At 41.7% G+C, this 19,385-nt stretch overlaps 2 protein-coding genes across 11 annotated transcripts; both read right to left on the bottom strand.

Moving 5' to 3' along the window:
* Nucleotides 1–382: 382 nt before the first annotated feature.
* On the bottom strand, nucleotides 383–9,416 carry LOC143010740 (butyrophilin subfamily 2 member A2-like). Of its 5 annotated transcripts, none has more exons than XM_076163254.1 (11): nucleotides 9,165–9,416; nucleotides 8,420–8,702; nucleotides 8,249–8,307; nucleotides 7,733–7,921; nucleotides 6,539–6,619; nucleotides 4,137–4,211; nucleotides 3,294–3,445; nucleotides 3,183–3,213; nucleotides 2,861–2,878; nucleotides 2,485–2,682; nucleotides 383–1,295 (listed from the first exon to the last, which is right to left on the bottom strand). In XM_076163254.1, the coding sequence occupies exons 1-11, from the start codon at nucleotides 9,235–9,237 to the stop codon at nucleotides 1,204–1,206; spliced, it is 1,251 nt and encodes a 416-aa protein (XP_076019369.1). In that variant the 5' UTR covers nucleotides 9,238–9,416; the 3' UTR covers nucleotides 383–1,203. The 5 variants fall into 5 exon arrangements, with proteins under 5 accessions (XP_076019369.1, XP_076019373.1, XP_076019372.1 ...); XM_076163258.1 differs by having other exon boundaries at nucleotides 8,420–8,673; nucleotides 9,157–9,415; XM_076163255.1 differs by lacking the exon at nucleotides 383–1,295 and adding an exon at nucleotides 1,584–2,163 and having other exon boundaries at nucleotides 9,165–9,415.
* A 921-nt stretch (nucleotides 9,417–10,337) lies between these two features.
* LOC143010738 (uncharacterized) lies at nucleotides 10,338–17,563 on the bottom strand. Of its 6 annotated transcripts, none has more exons than XM_076163252.1 (12): nucleotides 17,323–17,563; nucleotides 16,558–16,811; nucleotides 16,342–16,400; nucleotides 15,826–16,014; nucleotides 14,968–15,048; nucleotides 14,121–14,326; nucleotides 13,984–14,014; nucleotides 13,618–13,689; nucleotides 13,298–13,466; nucleotides 13,088–13,205; nucleotides 12,543–12,681; nucleotides 10,338–11,928 (listed from the first exon to the last, which is right to left on the bottom strand). In XM_076163252.1, exons 2-12 carry the CDS (start codon nucleotides 16,686–16,688, stop codon nucleotides 11,789–11,791), a joined length of 1,335 nt encoding a protein of 444 aa, XP_076019367.1. In that variant the 5' UTR covers nucleotides 16,689–16,811; nucleotides 17,323–17,563; the 3' UTR covers nucleotides 10,338–11,788. The 6 variants fall into 6 exon arrangements, with proteins under 6 accessions (XP_076019367.1, XP_076019361.1, XP_076019362.1 ...); XM_076163246.1 differs by having other exon boundaries at nucleotides 16,558–16,840; nucleotides 17,331–17,562; XM_076163247.1 differs by having other exon boundaries at nucleotides 13,618–13,671; nucleotides 16,558–16,840; nucleotides 17,331–17,562.
* Between the last annotated feature and the right edge of the window lie 1,822 nt (nucleotides 17,564–19,385).

Raw genomic sequence — 19,385 nt, 5'->3', positions numbered from 1 at the left:
CCATATATGGCATAATGCCAAAATCTGCTTGAAATCATAGAAAACGAAAAAAAAAACAGGTCACAGTCATGTAGGAATGAATATAATGTGGATACTTAAGCTGACATCAAAAGGTCACAACGGGCCAAACTTGACCAAACTGAAATACTCAGAAACTTACCATAAAATACAAGAAATACTATGAGAAATACCATATAATACTAATAAACATCATGACCTAAACCACATTTAGGTTTCTCGTAGTTACTCAGTAATAACTCAAACTTGTGCTCAGAGCATGATGGGTTTACATTCTTAAAAGTGAAACGACAGTGATTTTCCAAAATGTAATACTTTTTGCTCCTGAACCAACATAATTCTCGCTGGTTAATGCTGGCATAAGTCAAGTTTCAAGTCAAGTTTATTTGTATAGCCCAATATCACATACAATGTCTCAAAGGGCTTTACAGACCCACAACATTAGGACAATTCCCGACCCAGCCCAAAGCTCTCAAGGAAGACGAGGAAAAACTCCCGAGAAAACCTTGATAAATAAGGAAAAAAGGAAGAAACCTCGGGAGAGGCAATTCCATGAGAGATTCCCTCTCCACGAATGGCTGGGTGTGCAATAGGAACTTCCAGTGGGATTATACAGAGGTGCAAAGGCATGCAGGACAAAACATTAAGTCATGGATGGGAACAACATGCAGGACAGGGATGAGGAAGTGAGAGAGAGAGAGAGAGAGAGAAGGATGACAGAAAGGTTAAGCACAGTAGGAATGTACTTCTAAATAAAGTCTTTCTCTTAGGGCAGCGATCCATGCAGGTGGCAGAGGATGTTGCAGAAGGGCGGGGGATTGCCATGAAGGATGGGATGGAAGGCAGAGTGGGAGGGGAAGCCGCGGAGCCTGGTTGTGGGGCACCCCTGCGTTCGTCCATGGATGCAGCCGTCCGTCACTAAAACAGCCATGGAGCTGAAAAACAGCTGGCCCGTGGACCCCACACTCAAGGGTGTGGTGCCCAGAGCCAGAGGGGTGATCGGTAGACATCAGGAGACATAGGGAGTAAGGTGAGAAGAATGAGAGAAGACAGGAGCGCGATATGAAAACGCTCTACTACTAAATGTTTTCCTCTGGATCTTTGGAATAACAAGCAGGCCTGCTTGCTGGGCCTGCTGCTTGCTTCGGGCGATCACGGGCGCAGTAGTTATTTTTTTTAAATACCTCAAAAGTCCTTGGACGGCGTCACGCTGTCCACATCATGGCTTTCCATAAGAATGACACGCTCCTCGCCCGAGATGTATGCGGCTAACGCTCCTGAGACACAGGAAGGGGCAGTCAGTAGGTTAACATGCATGTTACAACTTTGACTCTTGTCCAGTCATGCCACCATCTAAATGACATGAATAGATAAGACTCTATTCACATATACTTTAGTTTAAAGGTATTCTTCACCAACACTACAGATCACCAGCGAAAGGCAGAAAGTCTTTATGTTCGCTTCTTACTTGCTTTACCACACGTTTTTATGTTGGATTAGAACTAAAACAATTAAGATGAGAATAATGCTTAGTCTAAGGCAGGGATTCCCAAAGTGTGGTGCGCGCACCCCCAGGGGTGCAATAAAAACATGAACAATTAACATTTCCTTTGTAATCCTTTTTATTTTAAATCAAAATCATCTATTAGTTTTTATCTCCCGCTTCGATGGAATACTCTTTTCTGATTGGCTAACCTAGTTACCTGGAATTCCAGGTTACTAGGTTTGTAGACTAGCTAGGATATATGCGCTAACTCGTTTAATTAATTCTTTCAAATATGCTAAACTGGAATCTGCTGAAATCAGGGAAACTGTCAAGTGGGACGTCTCATGACAAAGTTGTTAGTCATGAAGGAGGAGAGGGACCAAGAGAGAGTGAGGATTTGGAGGCAACAGAGACGGAGAGGATAGGAACGGATCGGAACGGAAATGATGCGCCGGAGGAAACCGAAGAGGAGGAAAGGAGATGCCAAAAAAAGGGTGATGAGGGTGAACACCAGACGGGGAAAAAATAAGGAAATATGATGAAAATTATCTGGGTCTGGGTTTCACTTGGATCGGCGATACGGATTGCCCAAAGCCTCAGTGCGTAGTGTGCGGTGAGGTTCTAGCAAACGTCTAAAGCCTTCTTATCTCCGTCGTCACCTGTATACGAAACATGGCAATACAAGTCAAAAGCCCCTCTTTATATGGCGATAAAACAAAGCTTTGTTGCGTTTTTTTGAGGGGTGCGTCAACCCGGTTGGGACGTAGAAGGGGTGCGCCGCAAATAAAGTTTGGGAACCGCTGGTCTAAGGTATTGATCAGTGGGATATTTGATCAACAGGATACAGTGATGACACTGAAGGCAACAACTCTTTAAATCAAATCAAATCAAGTCCAACTTCATTTAAAGTGCAGATTTAATTCATGTCAAACTAAAACAGAAATGTGCAGTACTGATAAATGTAGTCCTGTTGTACTCACTGTTTCCTACAGTGGTGACATCTTGGTACTCCGTCATGAGCTTCGGGTCTCTGCCTGCCAACTGGTTTGAGACCTCCAGCCCACTCAGTCCTTCATAAGCATGGGATGAGGTGGAGTGCTGGTGCTGAGCTTTGGTGTGCTGCTGCTGAGCTCTGTCAGAGGCGCCGGTCGGTGTTATCTTGGCAATGTCTTCGTATTCTGAAACAGACACGTCACATAATAAAATTGTATTTGTGTATTTTTTGCCATTCATTTTAGTTTTTTTCCCTCCTGACTTTCACATACACATGCACTTGTGTATGTAGTCCGTTTCATTTGTTTTATTCCCTATTGTAATGGCATAAGATGTGATTGCATGACATTAAATGGTGCTTACCGTTGTAATCTGGAGTATCTGGAAAACAAACACACACAGTTTGATTAATTCACTGCTTCGCTATTGTTATTTAGATAAGATAGGTGGATAGGTTTGTCAGCCGAGTAAAGACAGTAGGACTTACCTGGAGGAAGGGGACAGAAAGAAGACTAAGACAGATAGAAATGTTTTATCACAATAAGAAAGAACAAATTCTACAGTCCACGTGTGACAAATAACATCACCCATCCATCCATTACTTGGATAAACTTTGTTAGATCTCAATTCTTTCTAAAACTCAAAAATACAGTAAGAAATAATCAGAATTACTGTTACTAACTACCTTTCGTACAGATCGGCGAGCTCAGACAATTCTGCAAGACAAGACAGGAACGGGAATTAATAAATATAGGGACTTAAATGAATAAATTTGCTAAAGTTTTGTTATTTCAACCTCAACGGAGCCACCGAAGCTGCCAAGTCTCAGTTTGGCCACCGCCCCCCTGAAAGGAGTAACAAACAGCTGGACGACGGCAAAGACGACGGCAGTGAAAACGGCGCCCAGGAGAAACCAGCTGGATCCACTCCATGAATGGCGAAAGTCACCTGAAGACAACAAACACCAAGGAAGATTGTGGGTGCCTGAATGCAGTTTGTTTGGCTGAATAGTACAGTAGGTCATAATTCAAGTTCTTAGTTTGATGATTTTCTTGGTTTGATGATTCATGAGCAATTCGACGAATATTTACAGTATTTACAGTTACTATTACAGTCCAATAGCATCGGTCATGTAACATGTTATTTTCTCATTCTTAGTAATTAAAATGTTTGTGGATAACTTAATATATATAATATATAAGCTTTCATTTGTATTCCATTTGTAATGTGTGGGAAACCAGTCTAGTTAGCTACTGCGCACCTGTCTGGGGAATGCGGGGGATGGGTAATTTGCGTAGTAGTTGTTTGACATCCCTCTCTCTTTACCTCTGCCTCAAATTTGTAACAACAGCAATATATCAGTTTTAGTTTGTTGAGTTTTGGATGATGTGGATGAGGACGGGGAAAACCGAAGAAGCGTCAAGCTAACGCTTCAATTAGCAGAATTGGAAGCTACATTGATGATGCCGCTACAAATGATAACGAATGATTGCTGCTCCCAGTAATAACACACATTTACAAATGTACAGATGATTTTGAAAAATGTGTCAAATAAACCTGGTAAGGGAACGACCTAGTTTGTCATTTCTTCTCACAATAAAACTAAAACCTTCTAAAAACCCATTTTAGTCGTTTTCACCTGTGAGATTGATCTTGCTCTCCCTCCACAGGTTCAGATCTGGTATCCCCACTCTGCAGATCAAAGTCCCATTTCCTACAGTTGAGACAACGGAACAAGAACCGCTTTAGACTACAACATAGCATGAAGACAATAATATTCAGACCTTGCAGTTAAGTTGAGCTAATGCAGTGCTTCTCAATTGTTTTCTACGAAGAAGAAAACATTTTGCACCCCCCCACCCTCTGCCACGACGATAAATAGCATAATTTGCCTATAAAATTGTTACAAGTCCACCTCTGCATGACATTGTATCCTTATTAACGTTGAGGAAAACTAGAAAAAGAAAAAGAAAAAAGAAAGAAATAGATCCACTGGAATAACTTTATTAACCTTGTGTGAACCAGGAAAGATTTAAAGTGCATAAATTTGCCTTAATTTCAACAAAATCAAATCCTTGTGTAAACTATTTTACTAAACTATACCAAACATTTTTCAACCAACTAATTGAGCCATTTGATACTGAAAAATAAACTTAAATAAAATAAATAAATAAATAATAATAGCGGCTAATCAGCGTGGTTGGGGTGTGATGTGTTTAAGTGACGCCTTATTTTTTTTTGCTTCATGCTGTCCGCTGCCAACATTTTTAGACACAGTAAACACACCGGTCTTTCCTGGTCTCCCACATAGTCACAGTGAAGCCAAGCGCTACATATGCTTCCACATATTTCCTCGTCTTAGCTTTCGGGAGACTTTTGTCTGTCTCATTATCTCCGTCTCTCTCTGCCTTTCTTTTCATCCCTGTTAAGTATTTTTCCACTGTGTTTTCTGTGCTGGCTCCGGCTCTGTGGTGTGTGTGCGCATGCTTGGTGCCAAAAACCCCACACCACAGCAGAGGAGCTAATACTCCCTGCGCATGCTCTAATAATGAGAGTAAATGGCACAATACATGTAGACGTGAAAGCGCCACTGCAATGAAAAAGCAAATGGTAGTTTCGCCGTGCATGTTCCCTGGGGTCACACGTGTGCCCCCCTGGCATTTCACCGCGCCCCCCTATTTGAGAAGCACTGACCTAATGTCAGAGGGCACGTCATTCAAGATTCATCCTCTGGGGACAGCGAATGTCAATTCACACTACGGTACCAGTTGATGTACTTACCTGGAGTACAATAGCGAAGCAGTGAATTTATCAAACTATGTGTGTTTGTTTTCCAGATACTCCAGATTACAACGGTAAGCACCATTTAATGTCATGCAATCACATCTTATGCCATTACAATAGGGGTGCAATAAAACCACACTTTGGGAATCCCTGCCTTAGACTAAGCATTAGTCTCATCTTAATTGTTTTAGTTCTAATCCAACATGAAACGTGTGGTAAAGCAAGTAAGAAGCGAACATAAAGACTTTCTGCCTTTCGCTGGTGATCTGTAGTGTTGGTGAAGAATACCTTTAAACTAAAGTATATGTGAATAGAGTCTTATCTATTCATGTCATTTAGATGGTGGCATGACTGGACAAGAGTCAAAGTTGTAACATGCATGTTAACCTACTGACTGCCCCTTCCTGTGTCTCAGGAGCGTTAGCCGCATACATCTCGGAAGAGGAGCGTGTCATTCTTATGGAAAGCCATGATGTGGACAGCGTGACGCCGTTCAAGGACTTTTGAGGTATTTAAAAAAAATAACTACTGCGCCCGTGATCGCCCGGAGCAAGCAGCAGGCCCAGCAAGCAGGCCTGCTTGTTATTCCAAAGATCCAGAGGAAAACATTTAGTAGTAGAGCGTTTTCATATCGCGCTCCTTTCTTCTCTCATTCTTCTCACCTTACTCCCTATGTCTCCTGATGTCTACCGATCAGTTTGTTTGGCTGAATAGTACAGTAGGTCATAATTCAAGTTCTTAGTTTGATGATTTTCTTGGTTTGATGATTCATGAGCAATTCGACGAATATTTACAGTATTTACAGTTACTATTACAGTCCAATAGCATCGGTCATGTAACATGTTATTTTCTCATTCTTAGTAATTAAAATGTTTGTGGATAACTTAATATATATAATATATAAGCTTTCATTTGTATTCCATTTGTAATGTGTGGGAAACCAGTCTAGTTAGCTACTGCGCACCTGTCTGGGGAATGCGGGGATGGTTAATTTGCGTATAGTTGTTTGACATCCCTCTCTCTTTACCGAAGAAGCGTCAAGCTAACGCTTTAATTAGCAGAATTGGAAGCTACATTGATGATGCCGCTACAAATGATAACAAATGATTGCTGCTCCCAGTAATTACACACATTTACAAATGTACAGATGATTTTGAAAAATGTGTCAAATAAACCTGGTAAGGGAACGACCTAGTTTGTCATTTCTTCTCACAATAAAACTAAAACCTTCTAAAAACCCATTTTAGTCGTTTTCACCTTTGAAACTGATCTCGCTCTCCCTCCACAGGTTCAGATCTGGTATCCCCACTCTGCAGATCAAAGTCCCATTTCCTATAGCTGAGACAACGGAACAAGAACCGCTTTAGACTACAACATAGCATGAAGACAATAATATTCAGACCTTGCAGTTAAGTTGAGCTAATGCAGTGCTTCTCAATTGTTTTCTACGAAGAAGAAAACATTTTGCACCCCCCCACCCTCTGCCACGACGATAAATAGTATAATTTGCCTATAAAATTGTTACAAGTCCACCTCTGCATGACATTGTATTATTGTCTTATTAACGTTAAGGAAAACTAGAAAAAGAAAAAGACAAAAGAAAGAAATAGATCCACTGGAATAACTTTATTAACCTTGTGTGAACCAGGAAAGATTTAAAGTGCATACATTTGCCTTAATTTCAACAAAATCAAATCCTTGTGTAAACTATTTTACTAAACTATACCAAACATTTTTCAACCAACTAATTGAGCCATTTGATACTGAAAAATAAACTTAAATAAAATGAATAAATAATAATAGCGGCTAATCAGCGTGGTTGGGGTGTGATGTGTTTAAGTGACGCCTTAATTTTTTTGGCTTCATGCTGTCCGCTGCCAACATTTTTAGACACAGTAAACACACCGGTCTTTCCTGGTCTCCCACATAGTCACAGTGAAGCCAAGCGCTACATATGCTTCCACATATTTCCTCGTCTTAGCTTTCGGGAGACTTTTGTCTGTCTCATTATCTCTCTGTCTCTCTCTGCCTTTCTTTTCATCCCTGTTAAGTATTTTTCCACTTTGTTTTCTGTGCTGCCTCCGGCTCTGTGGTGTGTGTGTGTGTGCGGATGCTCGGTGCTTCATATCTTCAGCTCTGTGGTGTGTGTGCGCATGCTTGGTGCCAAAAACCCCACACCACAGCAGAGGAGCTAATACTCCCTGCGCATGCTCTAATAATGAGAGTAAATGGCACAATACATGTAGACGTGAAAGCGCCACTGCAATGAAAAAGCAAATGGTAGTTTCGCCGTGCATGTTCCATGGGGTCACACGCGTGCCCCCCTGGCATTTCACCGCGCCCCCCTATTTGAGAAGCACTGACCTAATGTCAAAGGGCACGTCATTCAAGATTCATCCTCTGGGGACAGCGAATGTCAATTCACACTACGGTACCAGTTGATGTACTTACCTGTGGCGTTGACAGAGTAGTGTCCGTCACTCTCTCCGGTCCATTTGACAGTCTGAGCTGTGAGGGCGTTTCTCTGGTCGTCCAGCACAGAATTCACCGGCTGTAGCCTCCAGCCTATAGACTCGCAGAGCAGCTCCGGTGCACCTTCAGAGTTGGGCCTGATGGTCAGCGACACCTTTGAGGCCTCAACTGGAGACAGGGAAAAACTAATAACTACTCATTGTCTAATCAATAACCTAAAATTAACCTTAAATTTCATCACTGATTGACATAATTGGAAAGCTGCTCAGCCTTGGCAGAGGTATGACCTCTCTGAGAGCCTTCTAGTTTCTGTTTGTGGACATGTTTTAAAGTTGTACTAATATGAGTATTTTTCCAGAAGTTAGAACATTTGAATGCTTTTTTCTTACAAGATAAGTTATTAGGTCACATTTGCATGTGTATCACCTGCATACATTTATAGAATCTACTGTATATAATCCGGTGTAGTCTTTCTAATAAAATAGTTTTTCTTACCCAGAATAAGAGAGAATAAATATTTTTGAACCAATCCGTCTCGCCCTTTCAGGGAAACTCTACACGAGAATAAGAAAAAACACTTTAAGAAAGAAAAATGTACAAAACATATCAATCAACGGTTGAGGACGATGCCTATCAGATCCAGTTTGATTTCAGCACGTGTTGTACCTGTATGTGCCGTTGTCTTGCAGTTTGACTTTGGAAAGTGTCAAAGCTCCATCTTTCTGCATGGTGGTCCTGTTGACATACTCCTGTGCCTTATCCTTTACAAGCTCCCGACCATCACGCAGGACGAACATGGTGACCTGGGATGACCGGTCCTCCCGCCACCACTCCACTAAATGTGAGGTTTGGAGGGACGCGCAGATCGAACAAGGGAAGGTGACATTTCTGCCTTCAACTCCGTAGACAGTCAGGGCTTTCTCTGGAGGTGACAATACTGGCTTGGCTCCTGTAATGTCATGACATATGAGACAAAGAGTTACCATGGCAACATCCTATGGACATGCAAATACATACAAAGTTATACATAGTTGAGATTTGAGACCTAGGAGTGATGATTGCCAATTGCTGTGGCTATAGTGTCAGTTTAAGGTTGGCTTTATGCCATAAAGTTCATTTTATTTAGATAATCTTCCAAAACAAGCCAGAGTAGGGCAATTATAAACACATGAATCGTAAGAAAAGTTTGCTTTCATCGTCTTTTCTGTAATAAATGTAATGCACAGAGAAAGGTTGTATAACGTGTTGAGAGACAAATGTAACCTTTTTACAGGAAATACAGTATTTTACAGTACAGTAAATCATCTAATGAAAGTTTCACCTCAACGACACGTGTTTATAAAGTAATATCTGAGTGTTAGTATTATCGACGCGTTATAGACATTACACAGGAGCAGAGAAACTTACTGACCTGCGGTGGAGGACGAACTGTAGCTGGAAATCCCCCAAAATCCCCAAAAGAGGCTAAAAACGGTCAACTTCATGTTACCAGTAAACGTCAGGCGGACAGGACAGCGGTTAGTCGCTAAAAAGACTTAATATGAACGCACACGAAGGATTTAAGTTGATTTAAGTTGATCTGACTTGTTCTGCGTAATTTAACTGTTTACTCGCTTCTTCCTCACTGACAGCATTAAATGAACTGTTCCGGGTACAAAGTACCTTCTACGCATGCGTGGAAGGCGTATGAACCTCCCACCGCGGTTCTGACAAGAAGAAGACGTGCTTTTCAAAATTATGAAATTGTGAGTTAAGGTAAGTAAGGGGTGGTGGGTGAGGTTATGTAGCAATAACTTCAAACTTTACAGTCCGATACGGAGAAAACGAAGAAGAAGTATGTATGCACATGTCGGATCACGGGTTGGGAGTAAAAGCGCCTGTGACGAGTTTCCTTTTGCTGTGAAAATATTAAGATGAATAATAAGTTTAACCCTCGCATAATGTTCATATTCACGCTATAGCAGTTGGATGTGTTTTCAGACACTTAATTAACAGCCAGGTGCCTCAATGGCTGTGTATGATGGGTTGATTGATATGTTTTGAGCCTAGTGTAACAGTGCGCATATGTGTCATATTTTAAGGATGTTTTTTTTTTTTTGAAATTCCTAATGTTTTCTTTTTATCTGAACTCAATGATCCCTAAATTATGAGTTCTAGATGTTCCCAAGGAACACAATAGTTAAATGTGAAATGAAGGCAGACTAACTGCAATGATTGCGACTTTAAACTAGTCCAGTCGCCACCCGGCTCACCTGATCCCTTGTCATTTGCAGGACACAATATGATAAGATGAGGTGAGGTGAGGTGAGATGAGGCAGCTGATAGCAGCCAAGGATAAAGGATAAAGGATAAAGGATAAAGGATAAAGGGTAGTACACTGCAAAGAGTAAGCAGGAAAACAATTTATTTTGTTGTAAAAACTTTTCTGTCACAGAATTGATGTGAAATCCTCTGTGTTACAATTGTTGCCACATATTACACACCGGTGACAAAGAGGAAGTCTGTGTGTGCGTCTTGGTTACTTGTGTCTAGGTGTCAGAAAGACAGATGGTTGCAGGATTGTGGGTATTTTTGCATGATATAAATCCAGCACACGTTGATGATGTTCTACACCTTTAATCACTGTAGTCAAATCAGTGACATGGAAAGCTCCCCTGTCCATTGGATGCATTTTTCTCTAAAGTAAATGATAATAATAATAAATAAACAGATAATAGTGTTACTGCATATCAGATCCTGTAGGCATCGGCAGGCAAACAAAACTCATGATTTGTTCCCTGTTGGCTCAGAGTTTAAGCACATAAAGCCTTGTTACGCTTTTTTAAAAAAACACAATGTACACAGGTTTTAAAGCCAACTTTTTCTCCATGTCTGGGTTCTGTTCAAGTTAAGTGCTTCTTGTACCTAATCTGATGTAAGTGTAGCTAAAAGACTTGTTTGAGAAACCCATATATGGCATAATGCCAAAATCTGCTTGAAATCATAGAAAACCAAAAAAACAGGTCACAGTCATGTAGGAATGAATATAATGTGGATACTTTAGCTGACATCAAAAGGTCACAACGGGCCAAACTTGACCAAACTGAAATACTCAGAAACTTGAAATACATTGTACCATGAGATACAAGAAATACTATGAGAAATAGCATATAATACCAATAAACATCATAACCTAAACCACATTTAGGTTACACAGTAATAACTCAAACTTGCGCTCAGAGCATGATAGGTTTACATTCTTAAAAGTGAAACGACAGTGATTTTACAAAATGTAATAATTTTTGCTCTTGAACCAACATAATTCTCGCTGGTTTATTTCAGTTACTAACGGTAGAACAAAGTTATCGCGCACAAACACAGCATTTAAAACGCATTGACACATCTTGAGAACCACTACAAAATAATAACGCAATAACACAAGCCCTTTGTTTTTGACTTTCAGCTGAGGTTGAGTTTGTAACACTTTGCAATAAAACGTACAGTAAATATTCTGTAAAGCATGTGGGTTTGTGTAAGAGGGGCACGCAAGACAAATTTCAGATTGCATGTTTGCTAGTGACGTGTTCGCATGGGATTTGACCCAATAAAAGTTTTTTTCTCTAATATTTGTACACCACTTTAGTGAGTATGACTTCAAAGCAGCAGTGATGTCATTGTAACAATTGGTTATTCTAACGGTTGTCCTGATGTCCACAGCAGCATTTAGCTTCTGTATGAGTTCTTACGAAAACCTGCAACTCATCGGGACACTCTTTGATCAGTCGCAATAAATACAAGATAGTTATCCATGATTACCTGGATTATTCCAGGAATAATTCATGTTGATGAAACAGCTTTTCAATATGATCTGAAATATTTACGACCTGTTAAATGAGGCGACGTTCAAGTCCCTGCTTAAACATTTGTTAACCACCCAACAACCTAAGAAAGGTTGCAGTCTACGGAGGATGAAATTAGGAGGCACAGCTGAAGAAAAGAGAGGGAATTAGTTTTAGTAATGGCATTGTGACTCCAAACTTGAAAAGGCTCTGCCATTCAGAAGCCCTTTTTGGCAAACCACTGCGCCCGGGCGATCACGTCGTTGGAGAAGTCCTTGAACGGCGTCACGCTGTCCACATCATGGCTCTCCAGAGGAATGACACGCTCCTCGCCTGAGATGTATGCGGCTAACGCTCCTGAGACACAGGAAGGGACAGTCAGTAGGTTTACATGCATGCTACAACTTCGACTCTTCTTCTCCAGTCATGCCACCATCTAAACGACATGAATAGATAAGAATCTATTCACATATACTTTAGTTTATAGGTATTTTTTACCAACACTCCAGATCACCAGCGAAAGGCAGAAAGTCTTTATGTTCGCTTCTTACTTGCGTTACCGCACGTTTCATGTTGGATTAGAACTAAAACAATGAGAGAATAATGCTTCGTCTAAAGTATTGATCAGTGGGATATTTGATCAACAAGATACAGTGATGACACTGAAGGCAACAACTTTTTAAATCGAATCAAATCAAGTCCAACTTCATTTAAAGTGCGTTTGACATGAAGGTCTCAGTCCACTTTCCATAGAATCATAAAAATAGGACAATGCACACACACACACACACAAGCTCGTCTGATGTGATCAGCATGTGACAGTTCAATCTTGCTTCCTATAAATTCGTCTTTGCAGACACGCCACCTTTTATGAGCACATGCACATGAAGAAGGCTGGCATTAACAGAGTCACATCGCAGGTTTCAGTTTTGCCAAGACTGACTACGCAAACAAGACAGCCCAGTTTTTACCTGTCAGATGCTTCTCTTTGGTCCAGTGCGTCTTCAACCTCTGCATGGTCTTGAAGGCCTGGATGAGGATGAGCACACCGTGGTCTACATGTTCCTCGCTGTACGCCCCACCCTTCACTGCGTGGTAATTCTTATTGACCTGTTCACCAAAGAGGCTCTGTTAGACAGCTGGCAACTCAACAGAACACACAGCACAAAATCCACAAACTCAAAACCTCGGATTTGTCGGTCCTGATGCCTGATGGAGTTCTTTAGTTACCTCATCAGTCTGTGTGTACAGTAATGAAAGGAAGCATCAAATGGCAGCCACACACAGCCAAAATTAATTTCACTCGTCAGTTGGGGCACGTCGACAGAAACGTATGGCTGATGGTTTCAAGACTGATCGACCGCGTTGATCGACCACCCTCGAAACCATCGTGCCTCAAAACAAACACACAACCTTTGGTATCAATGTGTCCTAAATGTGGAACAACAGTCCATCTGTGCATACCTACTTTAAAGCAAACGTTGATTAGCAAAGGCTTCGGGAACAAAGGACACACCTGCATGAGGCCGTAGCTGTTGGGGTCTGCCTGCCCGAAGCCGTCACGTCTCAGTTTGGCTCCGGCTTGGGACTGCTTGGAGATGATGGCGGCAATGAGGGCGGGGCGGACCTTCAGTCTGCGAAAGAGAAGTGCAAAGTGCAGATTTAATTCATGTCAAACTAAAACAGAAATGTGCAGTACTGATAAATGTAGTCCTGTTGTACTCACTGTTTTCCTACAGTGGTGATGACATCTTTGTACTCCATCATGAGTTCCAGGTCTCTGCCTGCCAGCTGGTTTGAGACCTCAACCCCACTCAGTCCTTCATAAGCATGGTGAGCTCTGGCCGTGTCCTCAGAGGCGCCGGACGGGGTTATCTTGGCAATGTCTCCGTATTCTGAAACAGACACGTCACATACATTTTTGTAAATTCATTTTTGTTTTTTTCCCTCCTGACTCACATACGCATGTACTTGTGTATGTAGTCCGTTTCATTTGTTTTATTCCCTATTGTAATGGCATAAAATATGATATTAAATGGTGCTTACCAGTGTAATCTGGAGTATCTGGAGTATCTGGAGTATCTGCAGTATCTGGAGTATCTGGAGTATCTGGAGTATCTGAAGTATCTGGAAAACACACACAGTTTGATTAATTCACTGCTTCACTATTGTTATTTAGATCAGTTTGTGAGCTGAGTAAAGACAGTAGGACTCACTTAGTCGTGGACAGAAAGAAGACTAAGACAGATAGAAATGTTTTCATCACAATAAAAAAGAACAAATTCTACAGTCCACATGTGACAAATAACATCATCCATCCATCCATTACTTGGATAAACTTTGTTTGATCTCAATTCTGTCTAAAACTCAAAAATACAGTAAGAAATAATAAGAATTACTGTTACTTATCACCTTTTCTATAGATCAGCGAGTAAAGACAATCCTGCAAGACAAGACAGGAATGGGAGGAACGGGTATTAATAAATATAGGGACTTAAATGAATACATTTCACACAATAAATTTGCTGAAGAAGTTTTGTTATTTCAACCTCAAAGGAGCCACCGAAGCCGTCAGGTATCAGTTTGTCCACCACCCCCCTGACAACCTGCAGAGGAATAAGAAACAGCAGGACGGCGGCAACCACGACGGCAACCACGGCGGCTGTGATAGTGACGGTGACAGCGGCGCCCAGGAGAACCCAGGCAAGGGCAATACACTTCCAGCTGGATCCCATCTCTGATTGGCAAAAGTCACCTGAAGACAACAACCACCAAAGAAGATTGTAAGGTGCCTAAATGCAGGTTGTTTGACTGAATAGTATGTCATAATTTAAGTTCTATTTAGTTACTATTTACAGTCCAATAGCATCGGTCATGTAACTAGTTTATTTTCTCATTCTTAGTAGTTAAAATGTGTCTGGATAACTTAATATATATAATATATAAGCTCTCATTTGTATTCCATTTGTAATGTGTGGGAAACCAGTCCAGTAAGCTACTGCGCACCTGTCTGGGGAATGCAGGGATGGGTAATTTGCGTAGTAGTTGTTTGACATCCCCCTCTCTTTACCTCTGCCTCAAATTTGTAACAACAGCAATATATAATTTTGCTGTATCAGTTTTAGTTTGTTGAGTTTTGGATGATGTGGATGAGGACGGGGAAAACCGAAGAAGCGTCAAGCTAACGCTTCAATTAGCAGAATTGGAAGCTACATTGATGATGCCGCTACAAATGATAACAAATGATTGCTGCTCCCAGTAATTACACACATTTACAAATGTACAGATGATTTTGAAAAATGTGTCAAATAAACCTGGTAAGGGAACGACCTAGTTTGTCATTTCTTCTCACAATAAAACTAAAACCTTCTAAAAACCCATTTTAGTCGTTTTCACCTGTGAAACTGATCTTGCTCTCCCTCCACAGGTTCAGATCTGGTATCCCCACTCTGCAGATCAAAGTCCCATTTCCTATAGCTGAGACAACGGAACAAGAACCGCTTTAGACTACAACATAGCATGAAGACAATAATATTCAGACCTTGCAGTTAAGTTGAGCTAATGCAGTGCTTTCTCAATTGTTTTCTGTCGAGCCCCCCCTAGGAAGAAGACAACATTTTGCATCCCCCCACCCTCTGCCACGACGATAAATAGTATAATTTGCCTATAAAATTGTTACAAGTCCACCTCTGCATGACATTGTATCCTTATTAACGTTGAAATAATAATAATAGCGGCTAATCAGCGTGGTTGGGGTGTGATGTGTCTTTCCTGGTCTCCCACATAGTCACAGTGAAGCCAAGCGCTACATATGCTTCCACATATTTCCTCGTCTTAGCTTTCGGGAGACTTTTGTCTGTCTCATTATCTCCGTCTCTCTCTGCCTTTCTTTTCATCCCTGTTAAGTATTTTTCCACTGTGTTTTCTGTGCTGCCTCCGGCTCTGTGGTGTGTGTGCGGATGCTTGGTGCCAAAAACCCCACACCACAGCAGAGGAGCTAATACTCCCTGCGCATGCTATAATAATGAGAGTAAATGGCACAATACATGTAGATGTGAAAGCGCCACTGCAATGAAAAAGCAAATGGTAGTTTCGCCGTGCATGTTCCCTGGGGTCACACGCGTGCCCCCCTGGCATTTCACCGCGCCCCCCTATTTGAGAAGCACTGACCTAATGTCAGAGGGCACGTCATTCAAGATTCATCCTCTGGGGACAGCGAATGTCAATTCACACTACGGTAGTTGATGTACTTACCTGTGGCGTTGACAGAGTAGCGTCCGTCTCTCTCTCTGGTCCATTTGTCAGTCTGAGCTGTGAGGGCGTTTCTCTGGTCGTCCAGCACAGAAATCTCCGGCTGTAGCCTCCAGCCTCTAGACTCGCAGAGCAGCTCCAGTGCACCTTCAGAGTTGGGCCTGATGGTCAGCAACACCTCTGAGGCCTCAACTGGAGACAGGGAAAAACTAATAACTACTCATTGTCTAATCAATAACCTAAAATTAACCTTAAATTTCATCACTGATTGACATAATTGGAAAGCTGCTCAGCCTTGGGAGAGGTATGACCTCTCTGAGAGCCTTCTAGTTTCTGTTTGTGGACATGTTTTAAAGTTGTACTAATATGAGTATTTTTCCAGAAGTTAGAACATTTGAATGCTTTTTTCTTACAAGATAAGTTATTAGGTCACATTTGCATGTGTATCACCTGCATACATTTATAGAATCTACTGTATATAATCCGGTGTAGTCTTTCTAATAAAATAGTTTTTCTTACCCAGAATAAGAGAGAAGAAAGCTTTTTGATCCAATCCCTCTCGCCCTTTCAGGGAAACTCTACACGAGAATAAGAAAAAACACTTGAAGAAAGAAAAATCTACAAAAAAAAAGGTTCAGTCCCACTCAATTATGCAACATTCAAGCTCAAAACATATCAATAAACGGCTGAGGATGATGCCTATCAGATCCAGTTTGATTTCAGCACGTGTTGTACCCATATGTGCCGTTGTCTTGCAGTTTGACTTTGGAAAGTCTTAAAGCTCCATCTTTCTGCATGGTGGTCCTGTTGACATACTCCTGTGCCTTATCCTTTACAAGCTCCCGACCATCACGCAGGACGAACATGGTGACCTGGGACGACCGGTCCTCCAGCCACCACTCCACTAAATGTGAGGTTTGGAGGGACGCGCAGAACGAACAAGGGAAGGTGACATTTCTGCCTTCAACTCCGTAGACAGTCAGGGCTTTCTCTGGAGGTGACAATACTGGCTTGGCTCCTGTAATGTCATGACATATGAGACAAAGAGTTACCATGGCAACATCCTATGGACATGCAAATACATACAAAGTTATACATAGTTGAGATTTGAGATCTAGGAGTGATGATTGCCAATTGCTGTGGCCATAGTGTCAGTTTAAGGTTGGCTTTATGCCATAAAGTTCATTTTATTTAGATAATCTTCCAAAACAAGCCAGAGTAGGGCAATTATAAACACATGAATTGTAAGAAAGGTTTGCTTTCATCTTCTTTTATGTAATCCAATAATAAAGAAAGAAAGGTCGTATAACGTGTTGAGAGACAAATCTAACCCTTTTACAGGAAATACAGTATTTTCATCCGTACCATTCCGCATGACGTCACACGCGGTGCAGTAAATCATCTAATGAAAGTTTCACCTCAACGACACGTGTTTATAAAGTAATATCTGAGTGTTAGTATTATCGACGCGTTATAGACATTACACAGGAGCAGAGAAACTTACTGACCTGCGGTGGAGGACAAACTGTAGCTGGAAATCCCCCAAAATGCCCAAAAGAGGCTAAAAACGGTCAACTTCATGTTACCAGTAAACGTCAGGCGGACAGGACAGCGGTTAGTCGCTAAAAAGACTTAATATGAACGCACACGAAGGGTTTAAGTTGATCTGACTTGTTCTGCGTAATTTCCCAAGTCTGTTAGACTCTCTTACTAGCTTCTTCTCTCACTGACAGCATTGAATGAACGGTTCCGGGTACAAACGCATGCGTGGAAGGCGTATGAACTTCCCACCGCGCTTCCGACAAGAAGAAGACGTGCTTTCCAAAATTATGAAATTGCGGACGTGCGGCTTTGGCTGTGAAAATATTAAGATGAATAATAAGTTTAACCCTCGCATAATGTTCATATTCACGCTATGTATCATAGCAGTTGGATGTGTTTTCAGACACTTAATTAACAGCCAGGTGTCTCAATGGCTGTGTATGATGGGTTGATTGATGTGTTTTGAGCCAGTGTAACAGTGCGCATATGTGTCATATTTTAAGGATGTATTTTTTTTAATTTTTAATGTTTTCTTTTTATCTGAACTCAACGATCCCTAAATTATGAGTTGTAGATGTGAAATGATGGCAGACTAACTGCAATGATTGCGACTTTAAACTAGTCCAGTCGCCACCCGGCTCACCTGATCCCTTGTCATTTCCAGGACACAATATGATGTGGTGAGGTGAGGTGAGGTGAGGTGAGATGAGATGAGGCAGCTGATAGCAGCCAAGGATAAAGGATAAAGGATAAAGGGTAGTACACTGCAAAGAGTAAGCAGGAAAACAATTTATTTTGTCATAACAACTTTTCTGTCACAGAATTGATGTGAAATCCTCTGTGTTACAATTGTTGCCACATATTACACACCGGTGACAAGAGGAAATCTGTGTGTGGGTCTTGGTTACTTGTGTCTAGGTGTCAGAAAGACAGATGGTTGCAGGATTGTGGGTATTTTTGCATGATATAAATCCAGCACACGTTGATGATGTTCTACACCTTTAATCACTGTAGTCAAATCAGTGACATGGAAAGCTTTACACTCTAATCACACAGTAATCACTGAATGAAAAATCTGAACTGATCTTGGCTGCAATCTAGTGGTCACTCAAGTGTGTTTGCAACTGAGCTTTCCGGTTCTGTGCAGGAACAGCAGAGGTAAAACCAGACTACTGGGCACATTAAACCAGAGTCCTAAAACCATGAACAAACATCCCTGATTAAAACTGAACAACGACATGCAGACAAGATTCCCGCCGAATCTCAACATCAGTGTTCCCGTGATGATGATAATGGTGTAGAAAGCCCTGAGCTTTGATTGGTCGACCTTCTTGTCCCCACCCCTTTCCCCTGGCCCAGGGCGAATCAAAGCGCAGAGAACAGAGAGGCTGCAGAAAGAGACGGCGGCTAAGGCAAGGGCCATGAAGCAGAGGACTAGTATCAAGTTGAAATCCTTTAATGTTGTAGGCAAGTAATTCAATGAAACCCAGCCGCAGTCCATCAGCCAAGCGCACCCAATGATGACGTTTGTAATCCTGACCCCACCTGCTGCTCTCAGGCTCATGTAGGTGATGGGGTGAATGACAGCCAGGTAGCGCTCCATGCAGGTCAGGATGTGAAACAACATCTGTCCAACCCAGCTGAAGCTAAATATGAGCCACCCAAGATGAAGGTCCAGCCAGTTCCCTGCGTAACAGATCGTCAGCCCCAGGAGTCCAATCAGCTCGACAACGGCCATGTTGTAGGCGAAGAGGTCAGAGGGTGTGAAGATGCCGGCCCGCAACCTTTGGTAGCCCAGATAGAAAACAAAGATACAGAGAGGAAGGAGGAGAAGGGATTTGGTGATAGTAAAGGACCCCATGACAAAATGTAGATGTCTACATTCCGTCATGTTAGTAGATTGCGAGGAGTCGTTCACAGAGGAGGAGTTTTGCAACATGTCCCTGGGGACCTGAGAATAAGAGAGGAGGACAAACAAACAAAGCGAATACTAATCAACAGAAATCAATCAGCTCTGCATC

This window comes from Genypterus blacodes, unplaced genomic scaffold, assembly GCF_046128005.1.
Source record: "Genypterus blacodes isolate CSIRO-AG114 ecotype Tasmania unplaced genomic scaffold, CSIRO-AGI_Gbla_v1 ptg000129l_1, whole genome shotgun sequence".
Lineage (NCBI taxonomy): Eukaryota > Metazoa > Chordata > Actinopteri > Ophidiiformes > Ophidiidae > Genypterus > Genypterus blacodes.
This window is presented reverse-complemented; position numbering and strand designations above follow the sequence as displayed.